General features: G+C 36.3%; 1 protein-coding gene across 10 annotated transcripts in view; it reads left to right on the top strand.

Annotated features, from left to right (window-relative positions):
- Positions 1-26,415, top strand: part of ERC2 (ELKS/RAB6-interacting/CAST family member 2) — a 420,178-nt gene that overhangs the window by 259,915 nt on the left and 133,848 nt on the right. For all 10 annotated transcript variants that reach the window (XR_005626125.1, XR_005626124.1, XR_005626132.1 and 7 more), the window contains one exon: positions 26,043-26,190. Coding sequence is in view for 1 of the 10 variants with exons in the window: in XM_039695532.1 (XP_039551466.1) it covers positions 26,043-26,190 (148 nt within the window). In the remaining 9 variants the exon portion in view is untranslated. The remainder of the gene's footprint in view (positions 1-26,042; positions 26,191-26,415) is intronic.

Below are 26,415 nucleotides of genomic sequence, written 5' to 3'. Positions count from 1 at the left end.
GGGTCAGTGATGGAAATCTTTTTCATTATGTGATCTAGAAGTATTATCAGCTTCTGTGATTCATACCTGGGGTCACCTGTGATAAGCAAGTTCCTATAGGAGTTCTATCACTAGATATAAGAGAGAGCTTCATGTATGTAGGTAGCCTTCTTTTCTTTTCTCTGGAGCAGGAGTGTCTTCTTACTCAAACTCTCAGGAATGTTTTTGGTAGAAAAGGTGCAAACAAGGTGTAGAGCTGTGTAGAAAGCCCATGAGTTTCCAGCTCCCCTGATGGTGAAGATCTGAGATGCAAGTAGCAACTTCTGTTTGCTGTGGATTGGTTACTACTTACCAGGGTTTATTTTTCAGAAATTCTGTTGAGTTTCTATCTGTACCTTTAAATATTTAAATACAATTTTCTTCCTAAAAGAAACTTTAAGTATTTTTTTTTTCCAGCTCCCCTGATGGTGAAGATCTGAGATGCAAGTAGCATCTGGTGATGCCTGACTTTTCGTGTTTTTTCTTTCAGTAACTTTACCCAAGTGTTTTGTAGAACCTAGAACACAGGTAAAAGGCACATAATTGTCTCATGCCTGGTCTGTAACTGTACTGGACTGTTAGTGCTGGGCGTGTTAGTTCTGGACTAGTCAGTACTAGACATGAAATGTGAAGCTGTGTTCTGGAGAGGTTTTTAAGAGTGCTGTGAGCAGGTAAGGACATCAAAGATGTATGACAATATTCGGTCATTGTGTCCACAGACACATAGCAGCTCTCTGTTATATTGTGCTTGTTGTGTTAGCAGTTCATCTTTGTCTAAGAGCCTTGCCCTGCTTGCAGTAACAAAGATTCATTACCTCCACTCCAGCATTCCCTGTCTGCACGGCAAGAGGTGCTGACTTACCTTCCTGTTTTCATCATCTACCTTCAAAAGTGCCTAATGCATTGCCTGTTGACAATAATTGCAGCCTAGATTTCTTTTGCATATGTTGGCAGGGATATAAGAACATAAAAAAAAAAAAATCATGTTATTTAATGTCAAATTCTACTTACCTTCCTGTTTTCATCATCTACCTTCAAAAGTGCCTAATGCATTGCCTGTTGACAATAATTGCAGCCTAGATTTCTTTTGCATATGTTGGCAGGGATATAAGAACATAAAAAATATATCATGTTATTTAATGTCAAATTCTATAAACAGCATTCACTTATAAAGCAATATTGGAGATGAGAGATGTTATGTATCTTTTTGTGGAATTATTGTTATGATTGCAATATGGAGAGAGAGTGTATTAATTTTTAAATTTTTCACTGGTATCAGTACAAAATTTTCTTGTGGTGTGTTAAGATATTAATAATGAAACTACCTTAAGTGTTAGTTCACGTGGGATCATTTCAAGATACATATGTTAATGAGAGTAGTCTATCACACTCATTGGAGGAGTTTATTGAAATTCAAAATACTTACAGGCCAGTGAGTCAAATTTCTGTCCCAAAAGTGGTAAGCTACAGCTAAATATTTGATCTTACTACTGTGCATCTAAATTATTTCTCAAATTTTATGCCACAGTTCTTTATTACTTATCATAATAGTGACGAATTTATAAATAACAAGAAGACACTAAATATTTTTGAAAGTAGTTTTTCCTGAGAGGAAAATACAGAACAAATGACTATCAGAATTCTAGATCTTTTAAATCAAGAAACAACCACCCTCTTATATTTAATTGTGAGAAAATTAAGATAGAAAAGATAGAAAACAAGTTTTTTGCTAGTTCATGTAAATTTTTTTTGTTTTGTTTGGGTATTTTTTTTTTTTTTTGGTTCCCTGTCTGTGTTTTGCAAAGTTCAGCAGCTGAGCATGACTTAAAAAACAGTGAAGTTCCCTTAGGGACACTTTGGGGATTAGAGACATACTGTAGTAGAAAATGTAAACATGATAGAGCAAAGAGCAAGGTCATGCAGAGCACTGTCTGTTAGCAGAAGATCTTAAAATTGATTCACTGCTCCTCTGTAAATTCTCTCTGCAGAGAAATACTGATCTCTGACACATAGACTGGGTGATCATTCTTGAAGGAGGGTTTTGCATAACGTACAGTTGCTTAAGGAGACTGGAAAGATGACACTTCCAAATAATCAGTTGTGTTGTTCCAGTCTAGTATTAATGGTCTTAGTGTAAAGGTTTGTTAGACTTAAAAGCTATTGAAATAAAGTGAATTACTGTAACCTAAAGAAGTTTCTAAAGGTGCTAGCAATATAAATTTATATTGTGCTTTAAAGAAGGGCATAAAGTGAAGCACAGGTGAGGACAAGGGCAGTGTAACTGGTCTAAGGTACCAATAAATCCCAAACCCCTTAAAATCATCTTTTGGCCACAACATCAAAAGGTGCCATTTATTTTTAATATAAAATTGGTTTCTTTAGGTGTATTGCTTTTTAGAGCAGTCAGGCATCACCAGTGTTAAGTGTGTGTCTTCATCACCTCTTACAAATCATTACCACCATGATTTTACTTTGGAGCAATATTTCTCTTCCTGTCTGCCCATGTTTTTGAAAATGATAGTGATCCTGTCTCTTGGGGGCAGCACAGACAAGTGACTGACTCTTACATGGGTCTGAATTAACATCTATTATGGAAAAAGCAGGAGTGCCATGTCTGCCTGCCAATGTTGAGGTTTGCCAATGGAAGTAGGGAGGATTACAAAGGATTTTAATTTTCTAAGGTAGCCTTTCCTTTACCTCCTGCATCATTCCACTTTTTGACCACTAAGCTTTTAAAAAGCACAGGTTTATTCTTTTAAAGAGTCTGGTAAATTTTTTTTTTTGGAGTTATACTTTTTCATCAGGGAACAGAATAGAGATATCAGCATGCTAAAAGAGTTGATAGTTGTTCTTATCTGAAGATTAAATAAGGTTCTGAGGAATATGAAGACTGTTGAAGAATATTTGTGACCATTTACCAACTCCTACAACCACAAATGGATAGGATTTAAGGGAGGATCTTATAAGTTGCAACCTTGCTGTTCCTGGCTAGCAAAGCACTTAAGCACTTCCTCAGCTGAAGCATGTGGGTAGTTCTAGTGAATCCACATCCGATTTGCTTGTGAGAAAACATGCCCTGAAATGCTTTAGTGAACAGGAGCAGACCACTCTGTGGCTTTCAAGTAGTCAGGAAAAAAATTCTCAAAGGTATTCTGTAGACTTGAAGTAGAATCCCTAATGGTGAGTGCAGGTTTTTGCCCTCATCTTTGTACTCCCCGACTGAACGAACTCTCAGAGTCACTTTTTCCTGTTAAGACTTCTATATGTGTGTATCTCTTTTGCACTGTTTGTCACATTCCTTTTAAACTTCAGGAATTTGAAACATTTCTTTTGTTCCTTGTAACTCAGTTGCACTGTATGGAAAATTTTTTTTCTTTGTTTAACAATGGGTATGGGAGGGACTTCACATTTGGGGTGAAGAGAAAACCGTGCTTAATTGGTGTATTTCAAATATATTACACAAGGAAATAATCATAACCCAGAAAATCTAGAATAGGGAAGTGATGGAAATTCTGGATAAAGAAAGTCTGGATAGGAAAATTATTTTGACAGCTTTGATCCTGGTGAAAAACCCCTGATCAGTGCAAAGTCATTTTTATAGTTCTCAAGTTTTAGATTAACCTCTTAATTCTGTTTCAATTGTGTGATGTTTAATTTCTTTCTTAGAATTACTGATTTTAAAATGTTCATTTGAAATAGAGCAGTTGTTAGTATAACTTTTGTGATAAAAATTGCATTTTATTTTGTGCGCTTCTGCTTTATCACAGTTGTTCTCTATTATTAAAGTAGAATATGCAAATATATACTTTGTTCCTGCATTACACATTATTAATTCATAGCACAAGATCAATAGATTAAAAAAAAGATACTTTATATGAAGCAAACCTGAGGATTTAATAAGCTTTGGAGGTGAACAGCTATTTTTAGTGCATTTGGCTAAATGCAGATACTTTGCTCAATAAATGGTGAGAGTAAAGAGGGTACTGCCATCTTACATGCATGAGATCAGTAAAATGGAACTTTTGTTTTGGATGATTTTGTATTGCAGATTAATTAGCTGCACACTGGCTGTGCAATTACAATTTTAATAGCAGATCAGCTTTGAAAAAGAAAAAAAGCTGGGTTCTTGGTGTCATTGGGGAAAGAATCTGGAGAACACCAGTATAAGTGGGAAAGAAAATGCCTGTTGCTCTTTTCCATTTATCCTAATTTTCCTTTTTCCCTGTTATCTAAACCCTGTTTGTCTGAGACATGTACCTGGTCCCACTGGCATTAAGCAAAATGAATTTTTTTCCTTTTCACTGCTTGCTTAAGTAACAGGACTGGGTGTCTCCTGAGCTCACTTTTGCTCTGTGCTTCAGTCTCCTTCTCTTGTAAGTCATTCCATATGTTTATTGTACGTGTCAAATTGTTCAAACTGTTATTTCTAGATTGTTTTATTTAAGATCTATTTTTGAACTGGCAAATACAAATTTAGTGATCCTGCCTCTGTGTGGACCAGTGTTGACACCCTGTGGCTAACTAGATTAAATCACAGAGGAGTATTTAGCAGGGGTTTCCTGAGGGACATCTCCCAGGCTTTAGCCACTGCTTGACTACAGTAGTCTCATAACTGAGCTGTGTGCTAACAGCACAGCAGGCTTCTGCTCTCATTTCCTTCAGGGAATATGTGAAAACAGTACGACCATATATTAAATAACTCCTGAATTTTATGGCTACTTCTCCTTATCCTGATTCGGTACCTTTTAACTGCTTCTATGCTAAGGGAAAGGCTGGATGCCAAGTGTGCAAAAGCATTATGGGATGTGTGTCTTTCAAACAGTCATAACATCAGTGTTCTACTCATTGACCATTCCAAACATTCTGTTACAAAAATCTGTAAGCCTTTTTTATTGCTGTTGTGAACATGGCCTTTCTCTGGAAATTGTTGCTATGTAATTTATTTTATATCTGAATGTCTGTCTTTAGACTAAATGCTAAAGCCTTAAAGCAGCAAATTCAGAGCAGCACCACTGAATGCAGAGACTTTAATGGAGTGGGTGTAAGGTGTGCTTCAAGCACTGATAAAAATATGGATTTTTAATAAAATACATTTGACTTTTACTGTGGATTTAAGACACCATGTGAAAATATAAAGCCTTGATATTATTTTTTGTTATTTAGCTGTATCATGATGGCTTAAAAAAATTATGTACCACTCAAAGTACTTTTTAATCACTTTCTAAGGAAACGCCATAAGTGAAGCCAAGGAATAAAGAAAACCTCAGGATAATTTCACCGCTTATGGAGTCAAAGGCTGAATTTCTGCCAGTATGTAGTGTGTTCATTGAGCAGTCATGATTAGGAAATCAGGCACTCAGGAGAAGTGATGGTCCTTACAGCATAACCTCGTGGTTAACTGGTTCACATCAAGATGTGCAGTTTTTTCCCTCCTTTCTTTGTCCCTGTTCCTCTTTCTTCCCTGCTGCCTCCAGACCCTCACACTGCCATTGGGAGTGACTCACACCGGCTCTCTGAAGCTGCCCAGCACAAAGGAAGGGAAGGAGGGAATCTTCCAAGGGGGCAGGTGCCAAGCCATTTAAGACTTTGTAGATCAAAACTAGAACTTTCAATTTCACCCAGATGTTGGCAGGCAGCCAGTGCAGGTCACAGAGTATTGGTGTAAGGATCTTTTTCTAAAATACAGGATTTCAAAATGTATTGTTGCTTCTGCACTAGCTCACAGTTCCCCTTGCATCAGCCCTGGAGTGCCTTGTGTTGAACATATCACAGGAATTAGCCCAAGAGGGCACTTCAGACTAAATTCTTACCTGACTTTACACATTCTACGGTGCCAGCCATCCCAGGGTATATGGTACTAAATCAATTATATTAGTTGTTGGACTGGCACCATTGTGAGCTACTTGTTCTCTAGAACTACTAACTAGACACCTTCCTCTCTTCCTTAAATAAACTGTATGTCAGCCTTTTTGGGACATTGTACCCACTCATGCACATGGATCCGCATGATTGTGTTATCTATTAAGAATAATCAATAGATCTGTTGAAGCTTCTGTGATTTCAATTTTTTTATGACCTAAAGAAGTACCAAAAAAATCTATATTGGGTTAATTGAGGAGTTGTGTGGCAGTGTACTTTTGGAAAATAGCTAGTTGAGCCTTTTTCCTCCCTGTCTTTCCGTGGGTAATTCACTGCACCAGTCCTTAAGGTAAAGTTTTTTCAATATGGTCTTTTTGATATTTCTCCTTTCATTTTAACCCTTAAACCTGGGCAGAAAGCTGCCCCTCTGTAGTGTTCTGTGGGTCCCTGCCACCCCACAAAAGATTCTTCCACTTTAAATAACACCACAGTCCAAAAGGCTCTGTCACTTCAAATTTATGCAACCCATGCTGCTTTTGCTGTACTGAAGATTTTTCTTAAGGTTTTGAGGGAGAACAGGTCTGCCTTGTGAGCTTTCCACCCTATCTCCCTTTAACCTCTCAAATCTCTTTGCCTCGTTTCAAGTTTCATTACTTATACTTTGACCAGCTTTACTTGTTGCCACTTTTAGACTTTCACATTCCAGTTATTATATTCTCTTGGGAATAAAAGCTTGGAGTGCTATAAATTTACTTTTCTTTTACAAGAAACAGAATATAGTTCTTTGGAAGTTAATCTATTGTCCCCATTCATCTGATAACCTTTGGGCTGTTTTTCTCTTTGAGAAAGTGAGTGAAAACATATTTTAGTGTTCGTATAACAAAGTAGTTAAGTTTAAAAAACCAAAGTATATGGATTTACTGTATTTTAATATAGTTTTACTGTATTTTGATATAGTCTTACATGAAAGGATCTCAAAGACACAGCATTTAGAAATTTTTACCCAGTGGACAACAAATTTAACTAAAACACAATGTGGATTCTCTTTGAATATTTTTCCATTTACCATGGGAAAATGTATTTCTTTTCTCTTTAAGTGTTTTACTCTTCAAAATCCTCCATAAAACTTGAAAATGTCAGTCATCTAGATCATTGAAAACACATAATAAATATAATAGTTATATAGTTGTTAGATTAACTGCTGAATGCATTTGAAGACAAAAGTTTATAGCAAAAAAATGGGTTTTTTTCCTTCTAATTAAGCTTTAAGGAAAAAATATACATTTTACAGTTAGTGAGGTTAAAATATTCTCTTCTGTTTAGTCTTTCATCTTGAGTTTTGAGAAGATGAACTACCATGTTTATCATACTTATTTTGACCTTAACCTTTTTTTAATGAAAGAGACTTAAAATGTCCCAGCTGGCATGTCTCCCACTGTTGCGGAAAAAAAAAAAAAGAAAAAAGAAGAAAGAAAACTTTGAGTAGCTCTTCCTGTGCAGTAGTTGTAGCAGGCTGAATAAAACTATATAATGTATTAAGCAGCGAGTCAGTAATCTGTTTCTTGGAGTTGGAATTTGAGACATGTCTTGCCCCCAGTTTGTTATGAAACCCATAAAGAAACACTGTAGAGCAAAAAAAGCATAAAACATATTAGTAAGTATACAAAACCATCAAAATGTGCTCTGTTTTGAAAATTTTGCATCAATAAATACAATCCCAAAAATCATCATAACATCTTTATAATTTTAATGTAAGGTAGTTTAACTCAGTTCAAGGTTTATATACCAGACCAATAAGTTTGAGCTAGGACATTCCCTGTGTTTTTAGTGGAACTTACAAAATGTGTATCAGCTGGAGATCTGATTCAAGGAACATGATGCAAACCTCTGTACATTGCCTACAAAAGCAATTACAGGTTTTTAACCAAAATTGCAGGTGAGAATTAGCTCTGGGAATATGTTCTTGTATGAGGATCACAAGGGCATCACTTCACATAAATCAGAAGATTCTGCATTGGTACAAAAGTAATGAAATACAGGGATTATCTTTCTTTTTTAATCAGTTTATGATTTTTTTCCACAAGTGTGTCTTGCATCAAATTTGAAGGAGATGAGGTGTCGTTATCTTGCTGTCTATATCAGATGTCTGTTAGTGAATATTGGCTGAGAGAACTTCTGAATGGAGAACACCTTGCTCCAGATTACTTCCAGACACATGTGGGAACCGAGTAAGGCTTCCCAAATAACAGCAGCATTAGGTCAGGGTCAAAGATGAGAAATAATTCAGTGCCTTGGGTCTTATTCTAGTGATGAGCATTCTGTGCTGGTACTCAGAACCTGAAATGTATCATTTTACTTTTTGGCAGTTCCTGCAATTCTGGAAGAGTAAATTAAACTTTTTTTCTTTGGAACAGAGGGAGAATCAAGCAGACATACCCTGTAGCTTATGAATAAGGTTTAGGAGTAAAAGTTTTAGTAACTCCTTATAGGAGTACTACCCCTAAAAGCTGTTAGTAGCTACACACTGTAGCTACATATAAAACTTGTATATGTTGCTGGTTCTGTTAAACACAGAAATAGAATTTTATTGAGGTAAAAAGCTCTCTACTCTTAGAGTACTAGAAAGAGTGTAATTCCTGACTCCATTAAAATTATCCATGCTTTATTGGTATCACTGCTCATTAGTGCAGTATAAAGTTCTTGAAAGCCACACATCAGCAAATGCATGCTCTTGTGCACTGATGTAACATGTTGGTGGAACAAGGACTTAATGTCTTCAAAATCTGTGGGAAGTTCCTCTGGATTATTTGTGATGTCAGTATTTCAGCTGTTCAGCTCTAGTATCTCAGCTTTCCTGCCTTTTCATTGAAAGCTTAATATGGGAGAAGGCGAACAATTTTTTTAAACAGAACTTGAATTTATATGTCATGCTTGAAGTTGTGTGCAGTTGTGGCAAAGACCTGGAAGGAGCTGTGACTTTGGTCAGCCTTGTGGCATCAGCCTGCTAAGCCTGGTTTAGCCTGATACACTGTTGGATCAGAGGGACAAAGGGCTGTGAGTAGGAGTGAGATTCAAGGCTTGTACCTCAGCTAGTTTATTATTCTTGGTAAAAATCATAAATGTTGATGGAGTAATTTGTTCTACATGAATGATCTGAAGTAATTACAGATTAATATTCCGGAAACTTACATTTCGTTAAAAAGCCTATCAAGTAGCAATATTTTTTTAATCCAGGGCCTTTTAAAGAGAGAAGTAAATGAATGAGATATCGCTATCTAAGAAGTACTTCCTTGAAATCTGTCAGTGTCTTGGTAACTTGAAAAAAACGCTCTCAATGAATATAAAAGAAATATAGCATATTTAAGCATTAGATGTTCATTATCATATTAGTAGATATCCTAATTTGTTTTTCTCTTTGTGATAATATTGCGTGAGAAATCGGTAGTGGTAAAGTGATGTTTAAAAGCTTGGTTATGGTGGCATTATGTAGCAGTCACTTTTCAACACAGTTATAGTGTTTCAATTTGCAAATTTTACATACTAAAAAAAAAATCAGTTCAGCAAGCTGCAAACTTTTAAAGACTCTAAATCTGCCAAATTATAGCCACTTATTTTTGCCTGACATATTTTCAGCTTAGACCCACATAGGAGCTGCCAAACTTGTTTCTTTTCATTACCTGTTCTGTGTCTGGCTCGAAGTTTAGATTTTAGAAAATGGAAAAAAGCTGTTTGTGAAATCACAAGGCTCTTGAGCTCTTAGTTTCCTCTTAGTATCAACGTTTATTTATTTAGGTTTGGGCTGGGTTTCAAAAGATTGAAATTGGAAACAGAGAAGGTGACTCTGAATACCATTTATCTGTATGTAAGCGAACATTCAATGTACATTTAATTTAAAATATTGCTGTTTCCTACAAGAGGGAGATATTTTTCACATTGTTAAAACATTTTTAGAGGTCACTAGGTGGTCATGTCACCAGCAGGGAGTTTTTGTTTGGCAGGCTGCATTAGCAGTTAGTAACAAATGCCTCCCATGATTCTGCGTTCAAAAGGAGTTGCTTTGCAAGTAACAAATACTTACAACCTGAGAACTGAAGTATAAAAAGTAGTGACAGGGGAAAATGTTTGGAAATGTAAAACAGCATCTTTAGTGGCCAAATTGGAGTGTTTAGGGAGTTGAAGATTACATATCCAAAGCTTGGAGTTTACAGAAGCAATAATATTTTCACTACTGCAGTTGTGAGTCTCATCATTTCTAAGGAACTGTAAATTTGCAGCTTACAGAAGTCCTTGGATTGGGCTGTAATTAACTCTTTCAGTATAATTGTCATCAGAGCCTTCACACTAGTTCTAAATTTTGTTTCCTTATGTGGATTTGCGTATTTTACAAATGACTGTAAATATTAGGACTTAATTTTCCTCAGATTCAATTTTTTTAAAAAAATTAAAAAGAAATAAAACTGAATAACACCAAATTTGTACAGAAAGTTTGGACAAATCTATGCTGGGAGAGAATGGCAGCCATGTTTGAGAAATTCTTTGTAATCTCTGTTGTTTTTCTGGATTGAGATATGGTGTGTAAACATTTGCTAGTGGGAGTACAATGAAAATAGTGTTTGGAAAGTAAAAGTACTGAGAGTTTCACTGAAAATATCTATTTGTTATAGGTGTAATACATCATTTTTAAACAAGCGTCATTAGTAGGTGGAACAGTCAAGGATTTCTTCCCTTAAATATAGGGTTCACTTTTTCCTGATGAATGTAATAGAGATGTTCTGGTTATTCAAGTGTATCATTTAGGCCCATGTCATCTCACCATGCAAAAGAAATCAGGGAAGGACTCTGAAAGAACATAATGCCCATGGTGATGCTAATCTGAAGCAGCTGCTTGATTTAGGACTGCTTTGATTCACACTTAAGCTCTGACCCTGGCACTCTGCTGTTGTATTGCCAAAATCTCCACAGTCCCTAGGCTTTATGCACTCAGATGTCCTCGACAGGCTGGCTGTGCTTAATTTAAACTGACCTTCTCCAGAGTGAGAACCTCTTGGTAGGAAAGGATCTGTTGGTGGACACACTGTCTCCCCAGTTTCATATGAGGTGCACCTTCTATGGAGAGTCTGCAAGGGAAAGACAAAGCCAGAACTGGGATGAATTAGTCACATGTGGTATTTTCCTTGGCACCTGGAAATACATGTCTTCTTAAAACAGAGCTTTGCACTCCTCCAAGAGCATCTCTTGTTGATGGACAGTGCTGAAAGTCTGCGAATGGAGATTCTCTGAAGGATGGCAGGATGAGATCTGCAAGTAATCCCATCAACTCACCTTTACATTTAACTTCCACAGGAAGGAAACTCTAGAATAGATGGGATAGGAGAGAGTTGCTGTGCCCTCTGATCCTGTGACCTTGTTAAAACCAGGCCCTCAGTCTGGATGAGCTGAAGAATAATGTGCGCCAGCTGTGCAAGCTGCATGGAGCATGGGGAACCAGGAATCTTTGACAAAAAAAGGTGCTTGGAAAGGCACTTTAGGCCAATTGATACCACATGGTGACCTTATGAGGACTAGAGTCCTTGGGGTCCCTTTTCAGAATTAGACTTGGACCAAATCTAGCAGCTGGATTTTTTTTACTCTGGAGGGTTGCTGTGGTTTGGTTAGCTATACTATTGCTTGTCTGTATTGAATAGGAAAAAACCCCATGCCTGGAATTCTCAATATCTCTATTTTATTATACTCAGAAGACACATTCTGATAATTTTTTCTGGGGATTCCTGGCAGGAGCAGCATGAAACTTAATCCTTACCTCAAATTCTGCGGTACTAGAGTAGCTTGTGCATTATTGTGGTTAGGGCTCATGAAAGTGCAGGGGAGCGTTTTCACAAGTCCATGGGCCACTGATAGATCAAGCCAGGAGTAAAGGACTCTCATGTGTGAGTGTGCTTGAGTGTTACCTGTTGCTCTAAAACCTGCCAGCAAGCTCTCCTGTTCCCTGTTTCAGTGTGGACATTCTGCTCAGGTGAGCTGGTCTGGCTCCTGAAAGAGATGGTTTTGTTCATTATTGGGATAATAACCACACAACATCTGGAAGCAGTGACTTTGTGCTGCATACAGACACAGCCTATCACTAATAAGATTTACTTAAAATATTGTCTTGATTAGGATTTCCTGAACTGTGGTCTTACCTGATTGGAATAAATAACAATAAACTCAGTCCAAGAGTTTTATGGCCCTTTGTAGATTTCTCACCACTTCAGTTTCTGTGCAAAAAGGATCTGTGGGATATATTGAATGTTTTTCAATAACTTCATTTTTCTTTAATCAATTGGTCTGAAGTCACAGGTTTTTTTAAGAATATGTAGGCACATATTTTGCTATATACATTATGAAATAATTTCAAATTGGTGAGTTTGTAATTGTAGATTAAAGAACAGTAGATCACCTTGAGGGTGACAATTGAATATTGATCTGCGAGTCATTAAGTGTTGGGAAATGCTATTTGTTCCTTTGGTAGCTTCTCTCCTCTCCTGCAGCAGCCGAGGTTTCACTGCTGGAATATATTAATTTGATTTGTATTAGATCAATCTTAAGAATATGAATGCCATGGCTTTTTTAACTAGCAAATTTTATCAACATCTTTAGCAAACTGCCAGTGAGGTGCAGTAGTCATTGTCAGTAATCATTCCTTTGTGGACTTGGAAATAGTTTCTGAGTTTGTGTTCTGTTACTTGAAAAACTAAGGCCTCTCTCAACAATCAAAACATACGCTTGTGTCCTTGGAGGAATTTAAGGTGTTTCTGGAAAGGAGCTGGGGACACACTTGGGGTTCTGTCCATTTCTCAGTTCAAGAATTGATAATTTTTAAATACAGTCTTAAACTTTGGGTATTGTTTTCAGCAGGTTTTGATTGTGCTCTGATTTATTCATTTTACTGCATTATGACAGATAATGACACAAACTTACTGATGAGGCACTACAGAGAGTAAACTGCTCTGATAAGTTCTGCCAGGTAGGATTTAGGTTTATGCAGTTTGTCCATCAATTGTCTGTGTATCAGCGGGCTGGAGCTGGGGCTGTTGGGTTACATGGGGCAGGGATTCCAAGCCAGCCACCCTCCTGGCTAAGTGACAGTGCTGGCACAGCTGCAGGGAGCAGAGGAGCTGTTGGTGCTGAGATGAAGTAGAAGTGGCAGCAGGACCTGCTAAGGCAGAAGAGAGGTGGGAACAGCACAGGGCTGTGAACGGGCAGGGCGTCAAGTTGGATCACTCAGTGGGACATTACTTCTTAAGAGATTTTCAGATGCAAAAACGTTGGCAATTAGTGACAATGCTTACAGTCAAATGGAAAAAACTAAAAAATTAATCTCTATTTAGTATTCCAGAACCATCAAAAATTCACAGGCTAACACCAGGATTTGATTATAACCAGTAAGAATTATTCTACGCGTTGAAAATAGCTATTGAGGAAAGACCTATTAGCAGTTCCTCCTTCTATTCTGCATGTGTCTTACTCACTGTAGAGATTACAAAGAAATAAAAAGAATTTTCTTTTATATAAGTGTCTGAGGCTGTGTTTTCTTAGAAAACATATTTTGGAGGTATTGTCAACACATGTGAAACTGTGTTGCCATACACTTTGCTGATTTGCTTTTCACTTAGGTAGTCAGCACTGATGTGATGAGTTCCTTGCTCAGATCTCTTGCTTCAAGCTACTCTGCTTCCTGTGAATGTGAACTGAATATGTCAGCCTTTATAAACATCATATGGACTCTGTTCCTCCCAAACAATTGTAGCTGTTAGTAATTGTTCATTACAGAGTAACTTCCACTAATGTTCAGAAGCATGGAAGTAATTTGGGGAGAAACATACTTTGTTCCTTTGTACTCTGTATAGTACCAATCTCTGCCTTAAGGATAAGCTGAAATCAACCTAAATTGTACAACCATGAGCAGTGTTCAAAATGTAGCTTTAAAATTAGTAGAAGAAACAAACCAACTAGGTCTTTGCCAGGTTTTTAATACTTTAATGTAGTTTAAATGTTTTAAATATTTTTATTTTACAGTGTTTCCTACATTTAAAAATACCTCAGTTCTTTGTTAACTAGAACTTTGTTTTCTGTTGTTAAATCACAGGGTTTTCTTATGAATACAGTAATAACCTGCATGCCTTTCTCTTTTTTTGGGAAAAAAATAAGGTGGACATAGATAAAATTTCTTTGTGCTCGATCCTGATGTGAATTTTTGGTTTTTTTTGGTTAATCCTCGAGTCCAGAAAGGATAGTGCTGCATTCTCTCTTTCAGTGTCTTTTTGGCAAGTTTTTGCGTTACTTTCTTATATTGTTGGAGCCAGCTAGCATGGCTCTCATATGCTTTAAAGTAATGTCTAGAATATTTCACATCGTTTTGTATTCTGAGAATGTGCATTTTCTTTTGTACTGCAGTGCACACTCAGCAGCAGAGGTACCTGCAGAGTTGAGTTGTAGTGACTAAGGAGGTCTCTTTTGTGCAGCAGGAAAAAAATCCTACACCTACTATTGCATCTCGACTTTGATTTGGTTGCTTCTGGCTTCCCTGAGCAGCTGAGGTGCCATTATTTCCTCCCACCTGTACTGAATTTCTGCTCGTTGCAGAAATTAACAGCTGCTGTTTTATTTCTCATAGCAATGGCACTTCTATTAGCATTCCTCCTTCTAGTGACAGCTCATCTGAAAATGGATCACATTATTTGTGTGAGTCACAAGGCCACCCGGATAGCAATTTCAGCCAGCATTTTCCATAGCAACTACTTCTTAGGCTGATTCTGCCACAATTCTTTCCAGATGTGCTGTTGATTCAGGTAATGTTCAAAATCCTGCTCAGAAATACTTTTTTTGACTTGGATTCTAGAGCTTATCCGTGGTTGCAGTAAGTGCAACTTTGTACATAGTTTAAAAAAAAAAATCAGCCATGGGCGTGCTGAGGCCCCAGATCATGTCCTCTATTTGATTCTAAAGAGGGTTTGGTTTTTTAATTGCCAAATTTGGGGTTTTTTTTTTCCCCAGAAACGCTATTGATTTTTGTTACACAGTCCACGTCTTACGTTTTGGAAGGAATTTATAGATTTTTGTACCATAACCACTGTAGAAATTTAGCAATTTTTATTGATTCAAATGTTCTTGCAAACATACCTCTTGTAGGACTATCCCTGGGGAAACCTGATTTTGCTGTGTGACCTGTGTTTGGTAGCTGCTTCTGGAACAGTCTCAATACCCTCATCTCTCAGGAAGATTCACCTAAGTTATTTTAGCATATGATGGGAATACCCAACCAGACCAGTTAGTTTCTGACACAGACCTGACTTGATAGCTTGAGATGGAATTATTCTAACAATGGAGACAGATGATAGATAAAATATTAACAAGAAAGAAACCAGTTTGGATGACCTGCCCAATGAACAGTAAGAACCATATAGTTTTTTAATTTTAGTTCACTGATTTTAATGATTTCAAAAGTATCATCAAGTACTGATTTTCAGTAACTAGTGTAGTTTATGGATTCAGTGATTTTATTATCCATTTTTGTGGTATAATTTGAACCAACTTGATCTTAGCACAAAAACAAAGCCATTTTTCCTGGGATTAAATTCCTTCAGTTTAAGAAGTTTGGCTAAAGACTGTCATCAGTGTTTTTGAAATCAATAGGGACTTCATGTGTTAGTTTGGTAAGAAGCTGTTTATCAAGACTAAACGTGCTACAATTTATTATGGAACTGTATTAAGATATCTCAGTTCTGTTCTTTCTACTGTGATGACTTAATGTAATTCCAACATCCATCCTGTGGGCTCTAAACCTGATCAGACATGGTTTAGTCTGCTTTGAAAAATTCAGCACAAAGTGTCTTCGCTGTGAGCCAGGGTGGGTTATTTTAGAGCTCCAAGACTCTACATATGCATTTTCTAAAATGTCTCCTTAGTCAGAAACAGATTTTCAAACAGTTAACCCACCAAAGAAGATCAATGAGGAAACTTCTTTATGCAAAGTTGAATCATGTGAGGTCTTCATGCTTCTGGCAATGCTTGTGAACAGCTCCATTAGCAGGGAAGTCATATAATTAAATAACATCATGTGGTATCCTATCTCTTTCATTCTCAATCTTTTAAGATACTAATTAGAGAAATATTTGCTTGCTGCTGCCTAATTTCCTCTCTCCTTATAAATATCTTGTTCCTACTCCAGGCTTTCATTGTCTTTACTAATACTTTTCTATTTTATAGTTATTAATTTCATATGCTGTATTTTGGGTGTGCAGTATTTTATTAAAAATGAAATTTGGGGGTTTTTTCCACTGAGATAAAATAATGGGGCAGGGTTTGAATAAATATTCTCTGATAAAATGTTTTTAGGCAATTAGGTCTTTAAGATATCCCACACCTAAAGGGACTGGGGCCTAGAGAAGAAATAAAAATAACTTTTCTTTATCCGGGTGTTTACTTATTTTTTTTTAATATTAGCTCCAACAATTGGTGTTAATACTTGTTTTCTGTGGCTTGTTCCAGTAGTTTAAGATATAACGAAATTGTCAGAAATTATATGTTAAACTTTCTTCTGTGCCTAGCAACATTTTATCAACCAGGCAAGTTTAACAGAAACATAATTGTACAAAAGAAAAATGTTGAATTGTAAAAATTGATAGAATTTTCTGTAGCAATCAAATTAAGCTAACTAACTTTTAACATATACTCATAATGTAGAATTAAATGATGAATGTCATCTTGTTACTAAAGGTAATGATATTTCTAACTTCACAGACCTAAATCAAAATAGTTAAAATATGAAAATGTCAGCCTTCTTGTGGGGTGTGTGTCAGGTGTTTTTCAAACACCTGAGGGGTTTCTTGGTTTCAGGTTCACATACAGAGTGGACTCTGAGATGTATTTGTGACTGGTGGAATTTACATGGCACTGGTTTATACTGGTCTGAAGCCCTATTTAGTAAGTGAGGATTGCAACCGTGCCCTGAGATCAGTTATCAAATATGAATTATGCTCTGCCCAGAGAGTGTATTCTGGTAATTCTGTAGCTGCCCAGGCAGTTTTATTTGTCAAAATTGCCTTCTAATGCACTGTAAAGCTCAAGGCATGAATTCTAATGTATCCATATTGATTTTTATATTTTATTTCAAAATCGAACCAGTTTGTGACATATTTTCAAGTTCAGTGTGATTAACATTGGATTTTGTGAGTTTTCTGTTTGTTGTTCAAAGGTCAGTTAATTGTTGTATTGGAAAAATTAGAAGGAAGACCTTAAGAGGGAAGACTTGTTTTAAAACCAAATTAATGTTTTTCTTTAATTTCCAGTGGAAAGGAAGGAAATAGAGTTTTGTATATTTTTGTTTTTGTGGATAATTTTCTCCATCAGCATTTATTAAAAGCTGAAAAAAGCCCCACTGATTCTTTAATATAACCATCTACTTTGTAATAAATGGTTATTTGGAATATGTTTTCAACTCAATATTAAGGACAGATTACAATTAACAAAAGTTAAAAAACAAAGGTTGGGTTTTTTTGCTATCATATTTCTGCATCTCAGTTTTATATGTGTTTGACTCAAATATTTTGAATTCCCTGCAAATTCATTAAAACCATAATAGCTTTTAATAGTAACATTTTTTCCCTGCTTAAACCTTTATTTGGCAGTTCAAAAACATTACCAAGAACTATATTCTAAAGATCAAACCATTCCTCCTCCAAAGCACTTTTATCTTTGTCTTCTCTAAACAAAAAAAGCAGTGTTGAAGGATGAGGGGGCTGACAATGACAGATTACCTGTAGTTTTGTTTTCCTGTTTAACTTAGGTGGACCCTGTGCAGTGCCATGTTGTGCTGTAACACAATCCCATGTGCTCAGATCCCATCGTTCTTCCCAGCAATCCCCATTTCTGCATTTGGGCTGTGGCACAGAGCAGGCACAGGGATTTTATCCAAGTGTTGGTGTCATTCCTGTGGAGAGTCAAACAAAGCCAAATGAGCAACAAGAGTCAGTTCCAGTAAAAAGCTGCAGAACTCAGGAATAATTGTCATCTAATTTCTTGTGCTGTGCTTTGCAGAACTGTGAATTATTTTTTTCCTCTGTATTTCTCACACAATCTGAAGGTTGTTACGTCTGCTCCTGTGTGAGCGATGCTGCCTGTTTGGATGAATTGATAATGCAGTGGTTATGGAAGCATGATCTGTGCAACTCTGATGTAGCTGCTTTCACAATGTCTTTTCTAGGTGCCCTTTTCTAGGCCATCTGTTTACTTATCTGTCATTAATAAATAAAAGTTATCAAGACATCAGAAGTTCAATGTTATAGAGCTTGAAAAAGTTCCAAGAATTCAAAGGGATGTTGAATGCCCAACTTCTTACTTGAAAACTAGTCCCAAAAGATGGACATGATGTTCCTTCTTTGCCTTTTAAATTCTGGATTCATTTTGTTTTCTTAACAAAGTCCCTCTATGCACATTTCAAGTTGCTGTTAAGGAGGAAAAAAGTGATAATAATTTGAAATTGCCAATGCAAAGGCAAGGTGGGAGATGTAAGTAGAGGTATGATTGTGGGAATAATGAATGTGGTTCTGGGAAGGTAGATTGGAGGAAAAGCACAGATGGATAAAGAAGCTGCTTTGTCAAGAAACTCCTTGAGATTATTCAGAATCAGGTCCTCTTTTTTGCTTCTTTCCTTTTACTCTGAAATTTCATATTAGGAACAGATGAATCTTTCCTTTTCTCCTTGATTTTAGTCTGATCTACATCTAATATAAATCGACTATAGAGTGTAATATAGAGGCTATTTGTTGTCCATCTCACACAATGCAAGCACTGACACTTCATTCTCACACCTGCTTCCAGCAGAAGACTTGATCAGATGGAAAATTCAGTATTTGATACTTGGATAACATGAGGAAAAGTGTTTGGTGGGTTAAAGTGTGGAGTGGGGTGTGTAAGAGCAGGTCCCCCTTTTTCTGTCCCACACTTAATGGAGCAGCCCTTTCTTGGTGTGTTTGGACTGTGGAGCATCAATAGTTGTCTGTGTTTGCTGTTAAGGGAACTAGGACAGCCCAAAAAGCAATTTCATGCTGTCTTTGTCTTCTGAAAGTATTTCAAAGGTTTTGTTCTTTGAATAGAGTGCAAGATAATTGTTCATTTAAAAGGAGTAATCTATAAATGTGCTTTTGTCAAGCAACTGCTGAGATAAATTTTCTGTCAGAAAAAAGCTTTAAAATACCAATAATATTCTGAAGTTTATTTTCTAAGATGCATGCACATCCATAATGGATTAACAGCATGTTTTAACAAACCATTTATTTGCTTTGGGAGTGACAGAGAGAAGCTGTTTCAAACAGGATCTCTCATCACCGTCTATCTCTAGTCACCTCCTACTGAACTTAAGGTTGAATACTGGGGGTCATGAGGGAAAGAAAACAATAATTAAAGTGAAAAAGTTGATTGAACTGGGTTTTTTTTGTCCTTCAGTATGATTAGCATGTAAGAAGCTGGCTGAGTATTGTACTGTATATCATTAGTTCAAACATTTCTGACTTGATTTAGCTTTAATAATGACTTTATAAATTGCATTTCTGTATTTTGTGGAGAACAGCTTAAGTAGAAAAGGCAGTAAAAGTTCTCATTAGAAGGTCTTGTTTCTATAAATCTTAGTCTTGGAATTCTGCTAGGTTACAATTGGACTGTTTCTAAGAACTCACCCCACCTCCCAAAAAGTTGTCATGGGTTCTTTTATTAAAGCTCAAAAAATTATTCTTAGACTAACAGAGGTGGGGAGTAAGGCAGGAGTGTTTACAGAGCTCACTTCTAAATTGACTGTGATAAGTGGCAATGCAATGTATTATGATTAGAGGTTTCTGGGAGACTCTTTAAGAAGGTTAACTGCAAGGCAGCTCTCAAAAGAAAGCATTTATCTTAGTGGTCATCCTTCAGTGTTTTATACTACTGAGATTTTTTTGTGGGTGGTTAGAACCATTTTTTTGTGTTTTATTAGCTGTATCTTGAATACCTCCTACTAGCTGAATGACAGTTTAGGGTTATTAAATCTGTTCTTAGTACATTTTTTTATCCTTAGTTAATCTTGACTAAATATATGCTAGTGAGCAACCCTTTTTTCTCAGTTGTTGCCCATATTTGTTAAAAAAAATATTCCATTTGACATTTGTTTAGGCTGAAGTTTGATAAAATACTGTATACAATATACTTTTTCAGTTTGGCATTCAACAGAGACTTTCATGGATTTATTTCTTCTTGCATTATCTTATCTTCCCTTCTAGTATGCTAAGACTTCCTTTTCATATTAAGTAATTTTTTCACTCCAGGACAGATGCTTTCAAAATGCAAACTCTGTGTGTGAATTGCTAGAGATCCCTAAAATTGCATTTTTCAGGTGTTATGTAACATTTATAAATGAGTTACTTTGCTATCACCTGCTTTCTCTAAACCTATTTTTTTAAAATTCAGATTTTTCTTTGACACTACTTCCAGTGACTTTACTAAAAGATTTATATTATTTTATACTTTGTGTATCTCCATTATCAGACTAATAATTGATCATTCCTCCAAGGAAAGGAATCTTTGTATTTGACTATCACTGAGGAATGGCCATTATCATTATGCCTTGGCTAGATACTAGGAGGAAAAAATCTGCTGCTTTCTTCTGCAATTTATGGACATTGCTTCTTGTTCTGTGTGCCATGAATATAGAAAAAAGAAGTTCTATTTCAATTTGACATAGCATTTTATGTTCTCATTACCCTGTTGTCACTCAAAGACTATTTATTGTAGTTTTTCCCAATGTTTTCTCATCAGTCCTTTCTCTGCCTTTTTCCACATTTTTCAGAGTACTGGATTAAGTATTTCAGCTAAGACCTTTTGTGTAGATGAAAATACTCACTTCTCCCTTGCAATCTATTTTTGTTTTTACTTAGTATGATAGTTATTCACAATGGATCACCAATATGGAGTTTCTCCTTACTCTTCTAGACAGCCTCTTTGGTTTGGAAAGACCACTTTTATTCCTGTCTTCATGGCACATGAAAATTCCCCCATTCTGAAGCCTCATTGAAATGTAACAAATAGATTTTCTAGTCCATCATTCATTAGTTAATGAAAACATTTTACAAACTGGAATTTTGGATAGAACACAACTTGTGTAAATAAATTCATTCCTGGCCATCAGAGTGGTAGTGTTTCTTTCATCTGTTCTTTTGTATTGCATATGAAGTGACATTAAGTATAATCAGATTTTTGTGCAAATTTCCTTGGTACCTCTTAGTGGAAGCACTTGGACTGTCAGCCCAGATCCCCCAGCTGTGAGTGTGCTTATTAAGAGACTGTTGTATTCACTGGCTCTGTGTTAAGGAGACTTGGCCTGAGGTTGCTGTGGGTTGTTGCAGTCAGCCTTTGCCAGAGGAGGAGAAATTTCATAAGTATTGCTTTTCCACGGAAAAGTTTTCCCTCCTCTCCTTGCAATAAGCAGCATATTATAGTGGAAGATATAAGTTGGGAATCATAGGAATTACTTTGTGCAGGTGAAAGAAAAATGTAGAGAATAATTACCAATGCTGTTAGGTTTAATATATTTTTTTTAATTTGAGGATTTACTTACATTTACTGTAAAAAGTTAGACTGATTTTTTTTTTTTTTGGTGTTAAAAATACTACCCTGTTATTTGTATAACAGATTAGTTTGCCAAAAAAAGAGAGGAAAAACTACTAATAACAAAAGGGATTACTCTTTATAAATATTACTGTTAAAGAATGTCATTTAATCCACTGCTCTAATAAATTATTTTAAAAAGTATTTTATTGCTATAATTTATTAAACAATAAGGAGACATTTTGGCTGCAAATAGTGATAACATCTCTGTAGAACTGTATTTGGATAGTAATTTTTTTTCATGACACAGTAGATAATTAGGAATTATAAATTATGCTTACACTCTTAGGCACGTTAGCGGAGAGTGTATCAGACTGTATGTTGTTCTTGGTGCCAAATCAGGTCTTGGTTTTCAAAAATTCTAGCACTAGAATTCATGATGAGTTTCATTTTCTAGCAGCAAATTAGAAGTGTATGACGTACCTGAGAGATTTAGGTAAAAACCTTGCCACCAGTTTACGTTTTTGAATGGAGTTACTTGGTGTTTGTAGGTGAAAAAATTATTGTCAACCACTTTAATGGCATCTTAACCTTGTTCCTAGTGGCCAGATAATCTCATTTCAAATGTTTGCTGCAAAAACAGTGATTTAAATTTTTTAGCAAGGTCAAGGATAGCTAAAATAAATTGCTTCTGTCCATGAGATTTTGTTCTTCCACAGGAAACTTGAAATATGATGACAGGCCAGTATAACAACTTTCAGGGATGTGGGTGAATTAGTGTGCAATATGTAATCAATAGGATATGATAAGGTAGAGATCCCAATCTGTCCTGAGAGGCAGCTTCATAAATGCTTGGATCTCTTCACTCCCAGTGCCTTGCAAATGTGGGCAGGTCTTCTTCCACCTCTGTCTTCCATGGACTTAGTGGCGGTTGGATCCTAGGCCATGCAGGAGTAGAGGACATGGACTTCCTCAGGTGCTCTGTCACAACCTGCATCTTTATTTTGTACTCTGGATATTAATAATAAAGTCTTTGGTCTTCCCTTTCTTCCCTCTGAACAGAAGTAGTTAATGAATGAGAATTAAAGCAACTGACATATTATTTGGTAGAATAGACCAGCTATGCCAACCTCTTGTTAACCCGGATGCCTGGTTAAATACCACTTATATTTGAGGTTATTGCTATTGAGATTATCCCTGATAATAAACATGGCTATTCTGCTGCCACATTTGGGAATGTGTCTGTGCAGACAGGTGCTGTGCCCACCCTGGGCAGGCTGTGTGAGCCGGCCCCAGTCTGGAAGCCATCAGCACGTTGTGTGGCACCGTGCCCGAGCTAAAACACCTTGTCTCTCAGATAGTTGAGGCTTTGCAGCTTCTCAACAGAGGTGGCTCACATTTGGGTGACTCCAAGAGTGCTGGTAGTGTGAGGTTGCTTTTGATGTGTTCATCATGCCACGTGGCTGGGGAAGCACTTCCGCAGAAATCCCCACCCTTGTGTCGCACACTCATCTCCTCCAAGCTCCACTTAAATGAACTACAAAGATTTAAAAAATATGCTGGCAATAATTTTGGTGGGGCAGTTTAAACATATATGTGCTGTGGGTTTGATTCAAATCTTGGAGTGTCTCAGTGGGCCACTTGTGGTGTCATTTGACAGCAGCTATTTCACATGACTATGAACCATCGTTTCCTGGAAGTGCTTGATATGAGTCATTATTTCCTGGAATCAAGTGTTTGGTTACATATTTTCCCAACCATTTTCCCAAGATAGGAAAATCCCCATCAGCTGAGAAAATAAATGCTAGGGTCTGCAAAATTTTGTGGGTTTGGGGCTGCAGAATCCAGAGTGCAGATTTTACAAAGCGTATTGTCTGGCTCGCCTCTCCCATGAAAGGTTTCACCTCATCTGTTATTTTAAAGTGGAGTGGAGAATGTTGCACAGCTGAGCAGTTAAGGTCACAAGAATGTGTGATCATTTTGGCTGGCAGTACAAAAATATGGATGTGACTGAATCCTGTTATCAGATGTTGAAATGATACCAAATAATTCAATAGTTCTGACTCTTCTTCCTCACTAGTCAGGTTTACTGCCAATTTAGAGGCAATGACATGATCTAAACTTCAGAGAAGTAAAATTTCAGTATAGCTTCATGTCCTTTTTCAACCTTTAATTTAATCCTTTTATTCAATTTTTGGCTTTTTACAGCTGTAATATGTATTAAATAACTGTATATCATTAAAAACCTAATTGGTGACAAGTATTTGCTGTGGAATTTGCTATTAGAGAGCAGACCTTATATTAGGGCTGGCTGGCTGGCATGGAGTTAACCTGCACAATTTTAGAATGAACCTAAATATATTCTAAAACCTTTGAAATTCTGAGATGTAGGTTTCTTTAATACACTCACAATGAAAATAGGTAGATTTTTGATGGTAGTATTGATGTTTATATCCAGATATTATAACTGGAACATTGTTACACTTCTAACTAACTTTTCTCTGTTAGTTTCTCTCTTGTATGACAGTGTGCTCTCAGAAAACTGCAGAGGGGTGAACCTTGTTTAATTTGGAAGAACATATATTCTATGCCTGTATGCAATATGCTGTTTCCTTTTCTCTGGCTTTGAAGTCACAGAATACCTTTATTTCTGCCAGAGAACTCCTGTTATCATGCCTGACATCTGTGGGGGAGATGAGGCCGTGGCACAGGGTGCCCAGAGCAGCTGTGGCTGCCCCTGGATCCCTGGCAGTGCCCAAGGCCAGGTTGGGCTGCAGGGCTTGGAGCACCCTGGGGCAGTGGAAGGTGTCCCTGCCATAGCACTGGATGGGCTTTAAGGTTCCTCCCAACCAAACCATTCCATGATTTTATTGCTTGCTTTCTGCAAGTTCACAGGAAGTGAATGGAGTAGCAAATCACCCTTTTTTTTCTATTTTGGTGCATTAAAAAATCTAATATTTTAATGAAAATGTTATGGAATAGGTACTTGAGCAAAACACACGAACAAACTGACACTTTTACAAATTACTACACAGCAATTTTTATGCATTATTATGAGTTTATAGAAAAATAGTGTACCTATATTTAATTTCATATTAGCATTATGGATATGCAACCCCTCTGATATATGTTTTTTTGTGTAGTATTGATTATTTAAAATACTTCATAACTATAATTTAAATTAAGACTGTTGGAGTCTTACAGCATTCTCTTTTAAGCATCATTTAACTGAGATTTGAATGAACAAGACAGAATAATAAATGAGACTATTAAAGTGTATGAATAAAATGCAACTGTTTATCTAAAATTGATCCACACCGTATAACTTCACTGAAAATAAATGGGTTGTTTTTCTTTGACTCCATCAGAAATATTGTCCTATAAATATTTATATTAATACATTAGGAACTTTGAAATAAAAGTGAAATAACTTTCTTGACATTTTTGCTGGCAAGCAAAGGACTGTGAGAATTCCAATCTTTTAGCTCACCTTGACTGTATGAAGTTCACGAGCCGTATTCTTACATTTATTAGCAGTTGGAGCCTAAGGTTAATTTATGATTCATTTATCCATGTTTATTTTTTAATGATTGATCTTACATAGTTCTGGGAAAAGGCCATAACATATTCTTTTCTAAAAGCTATTAGGTATTATGTGCTCTTTCTTGGCTGATAAGTCATAGTCTGTCACAGAATACATTGCAGAAGGTGAATATATTTCTTTTACTTATGAAATTAAAGGACAGATTATGGCCTTGACAGAGCATGAGCATTTTAGGGTATAAGATACTGCAAGATCTGTGCTTTCAACTTTGTGTTGTAAAAAATTGCATTTGTCTTATTTCCTCACAATTTGTGATGTACCCCTGTGTGTGTCTGCGGTATCCCTTATTTATCTCAGTGCTGTAAGATTCTGTTTGCTCAGTAAAATTGAGGGGTCAAGATTACAAAGGAAATGATTTCTCATGAACAATCAGATCAAAAAACTTGTATTTTACTTTTAGAAGTGTATTTTTGTGTTGACAGAAAACATCTAAGTAAATATGAGGAACATATCCAGAGATTCCTGCACTGAGAACCCTAGGGTACCAAGTTAACAGGATAAAAATAGGTTTTATCTGTATCACTTTGCTTTCTGTTATTCGGTCTCTATGATCTGCATAAGTCAAAAGAGATTTGTGTAGGGTATTCTAGCATTCAGGAAAGTGAATTACAAAAATAAATCAAAGATTATTAAAAGCAAGAAATTTCACACAACTATTGTTAGGTATTGTATTGTAGTAAAATAGATTGAGATAAATGGTTGACAAAGGAAATAATGAAAAGTCTCTAAAGAGAAATTTTTGGCTAATTAGTTTATTTCATGATTTGGTAAGACCTGACAGTGTTTGCTATTTAAAGTGTTCAGAAGGTAGATGATTGTTCTCCTAGTGATTGAAAAAAAATCCTACATGGTGTGGTATAGTAGTGTATATATATATATATATAGTAGTATATATCCTGTTTTAATGAGAATAATTTTAATTTTAATAATTTTAATTTTATTTTATCAGACAGGAAGCTTTGCTTGCTGCAATTAGTGAAAAAGATGCAAATATTGCCTTGCTTGAGCTGTCTGCTTCAAAGAAAAAGAAGACTCAAGATGAAGTAATGGCTCTTAAACGAGAGAAGGACAGATTAGTACATCAGCTAAAACAGCAGGTGGGGAGACTTTACTTTTCATACTTTCATGGCAACAGAAAACTGGCACTATTTTCATTTGTATTGTTTTATGCTGATGTCCTTTTGGAAGTGTTCAAGCCAGGTCTGACCCGTGTCAGCAGTTGCACAAGGTAGGATGTGTTCCATTTGAGTGTTTATTGCTTCTCTGGAGTTAAGAATTAGCTGCACATTTGCTTGGCTTATATCATGTGCAGCCAAGACATT

The sequence above is a fragment of the Passer montanus genome, unplaced genomic scaffold (assembly GCF_014805655.1).
Source record: "Passer montanus isolate IOZ18808 unplaced genomic scaffold, ASM1480565v1 scaffold9, whole genome shotgun sequence".
Taxonomy (NCBI): domain Eukaryota; kingdom Metazoa; phylum Chordata; class Aves; order Passeriformes; family Passeridae; genus Passer; species Passer montanus.
Note: the sequence above shows the minus strand (reverse complement) of the source record. Positions and strands in the feature narration are given on the sequence as shown.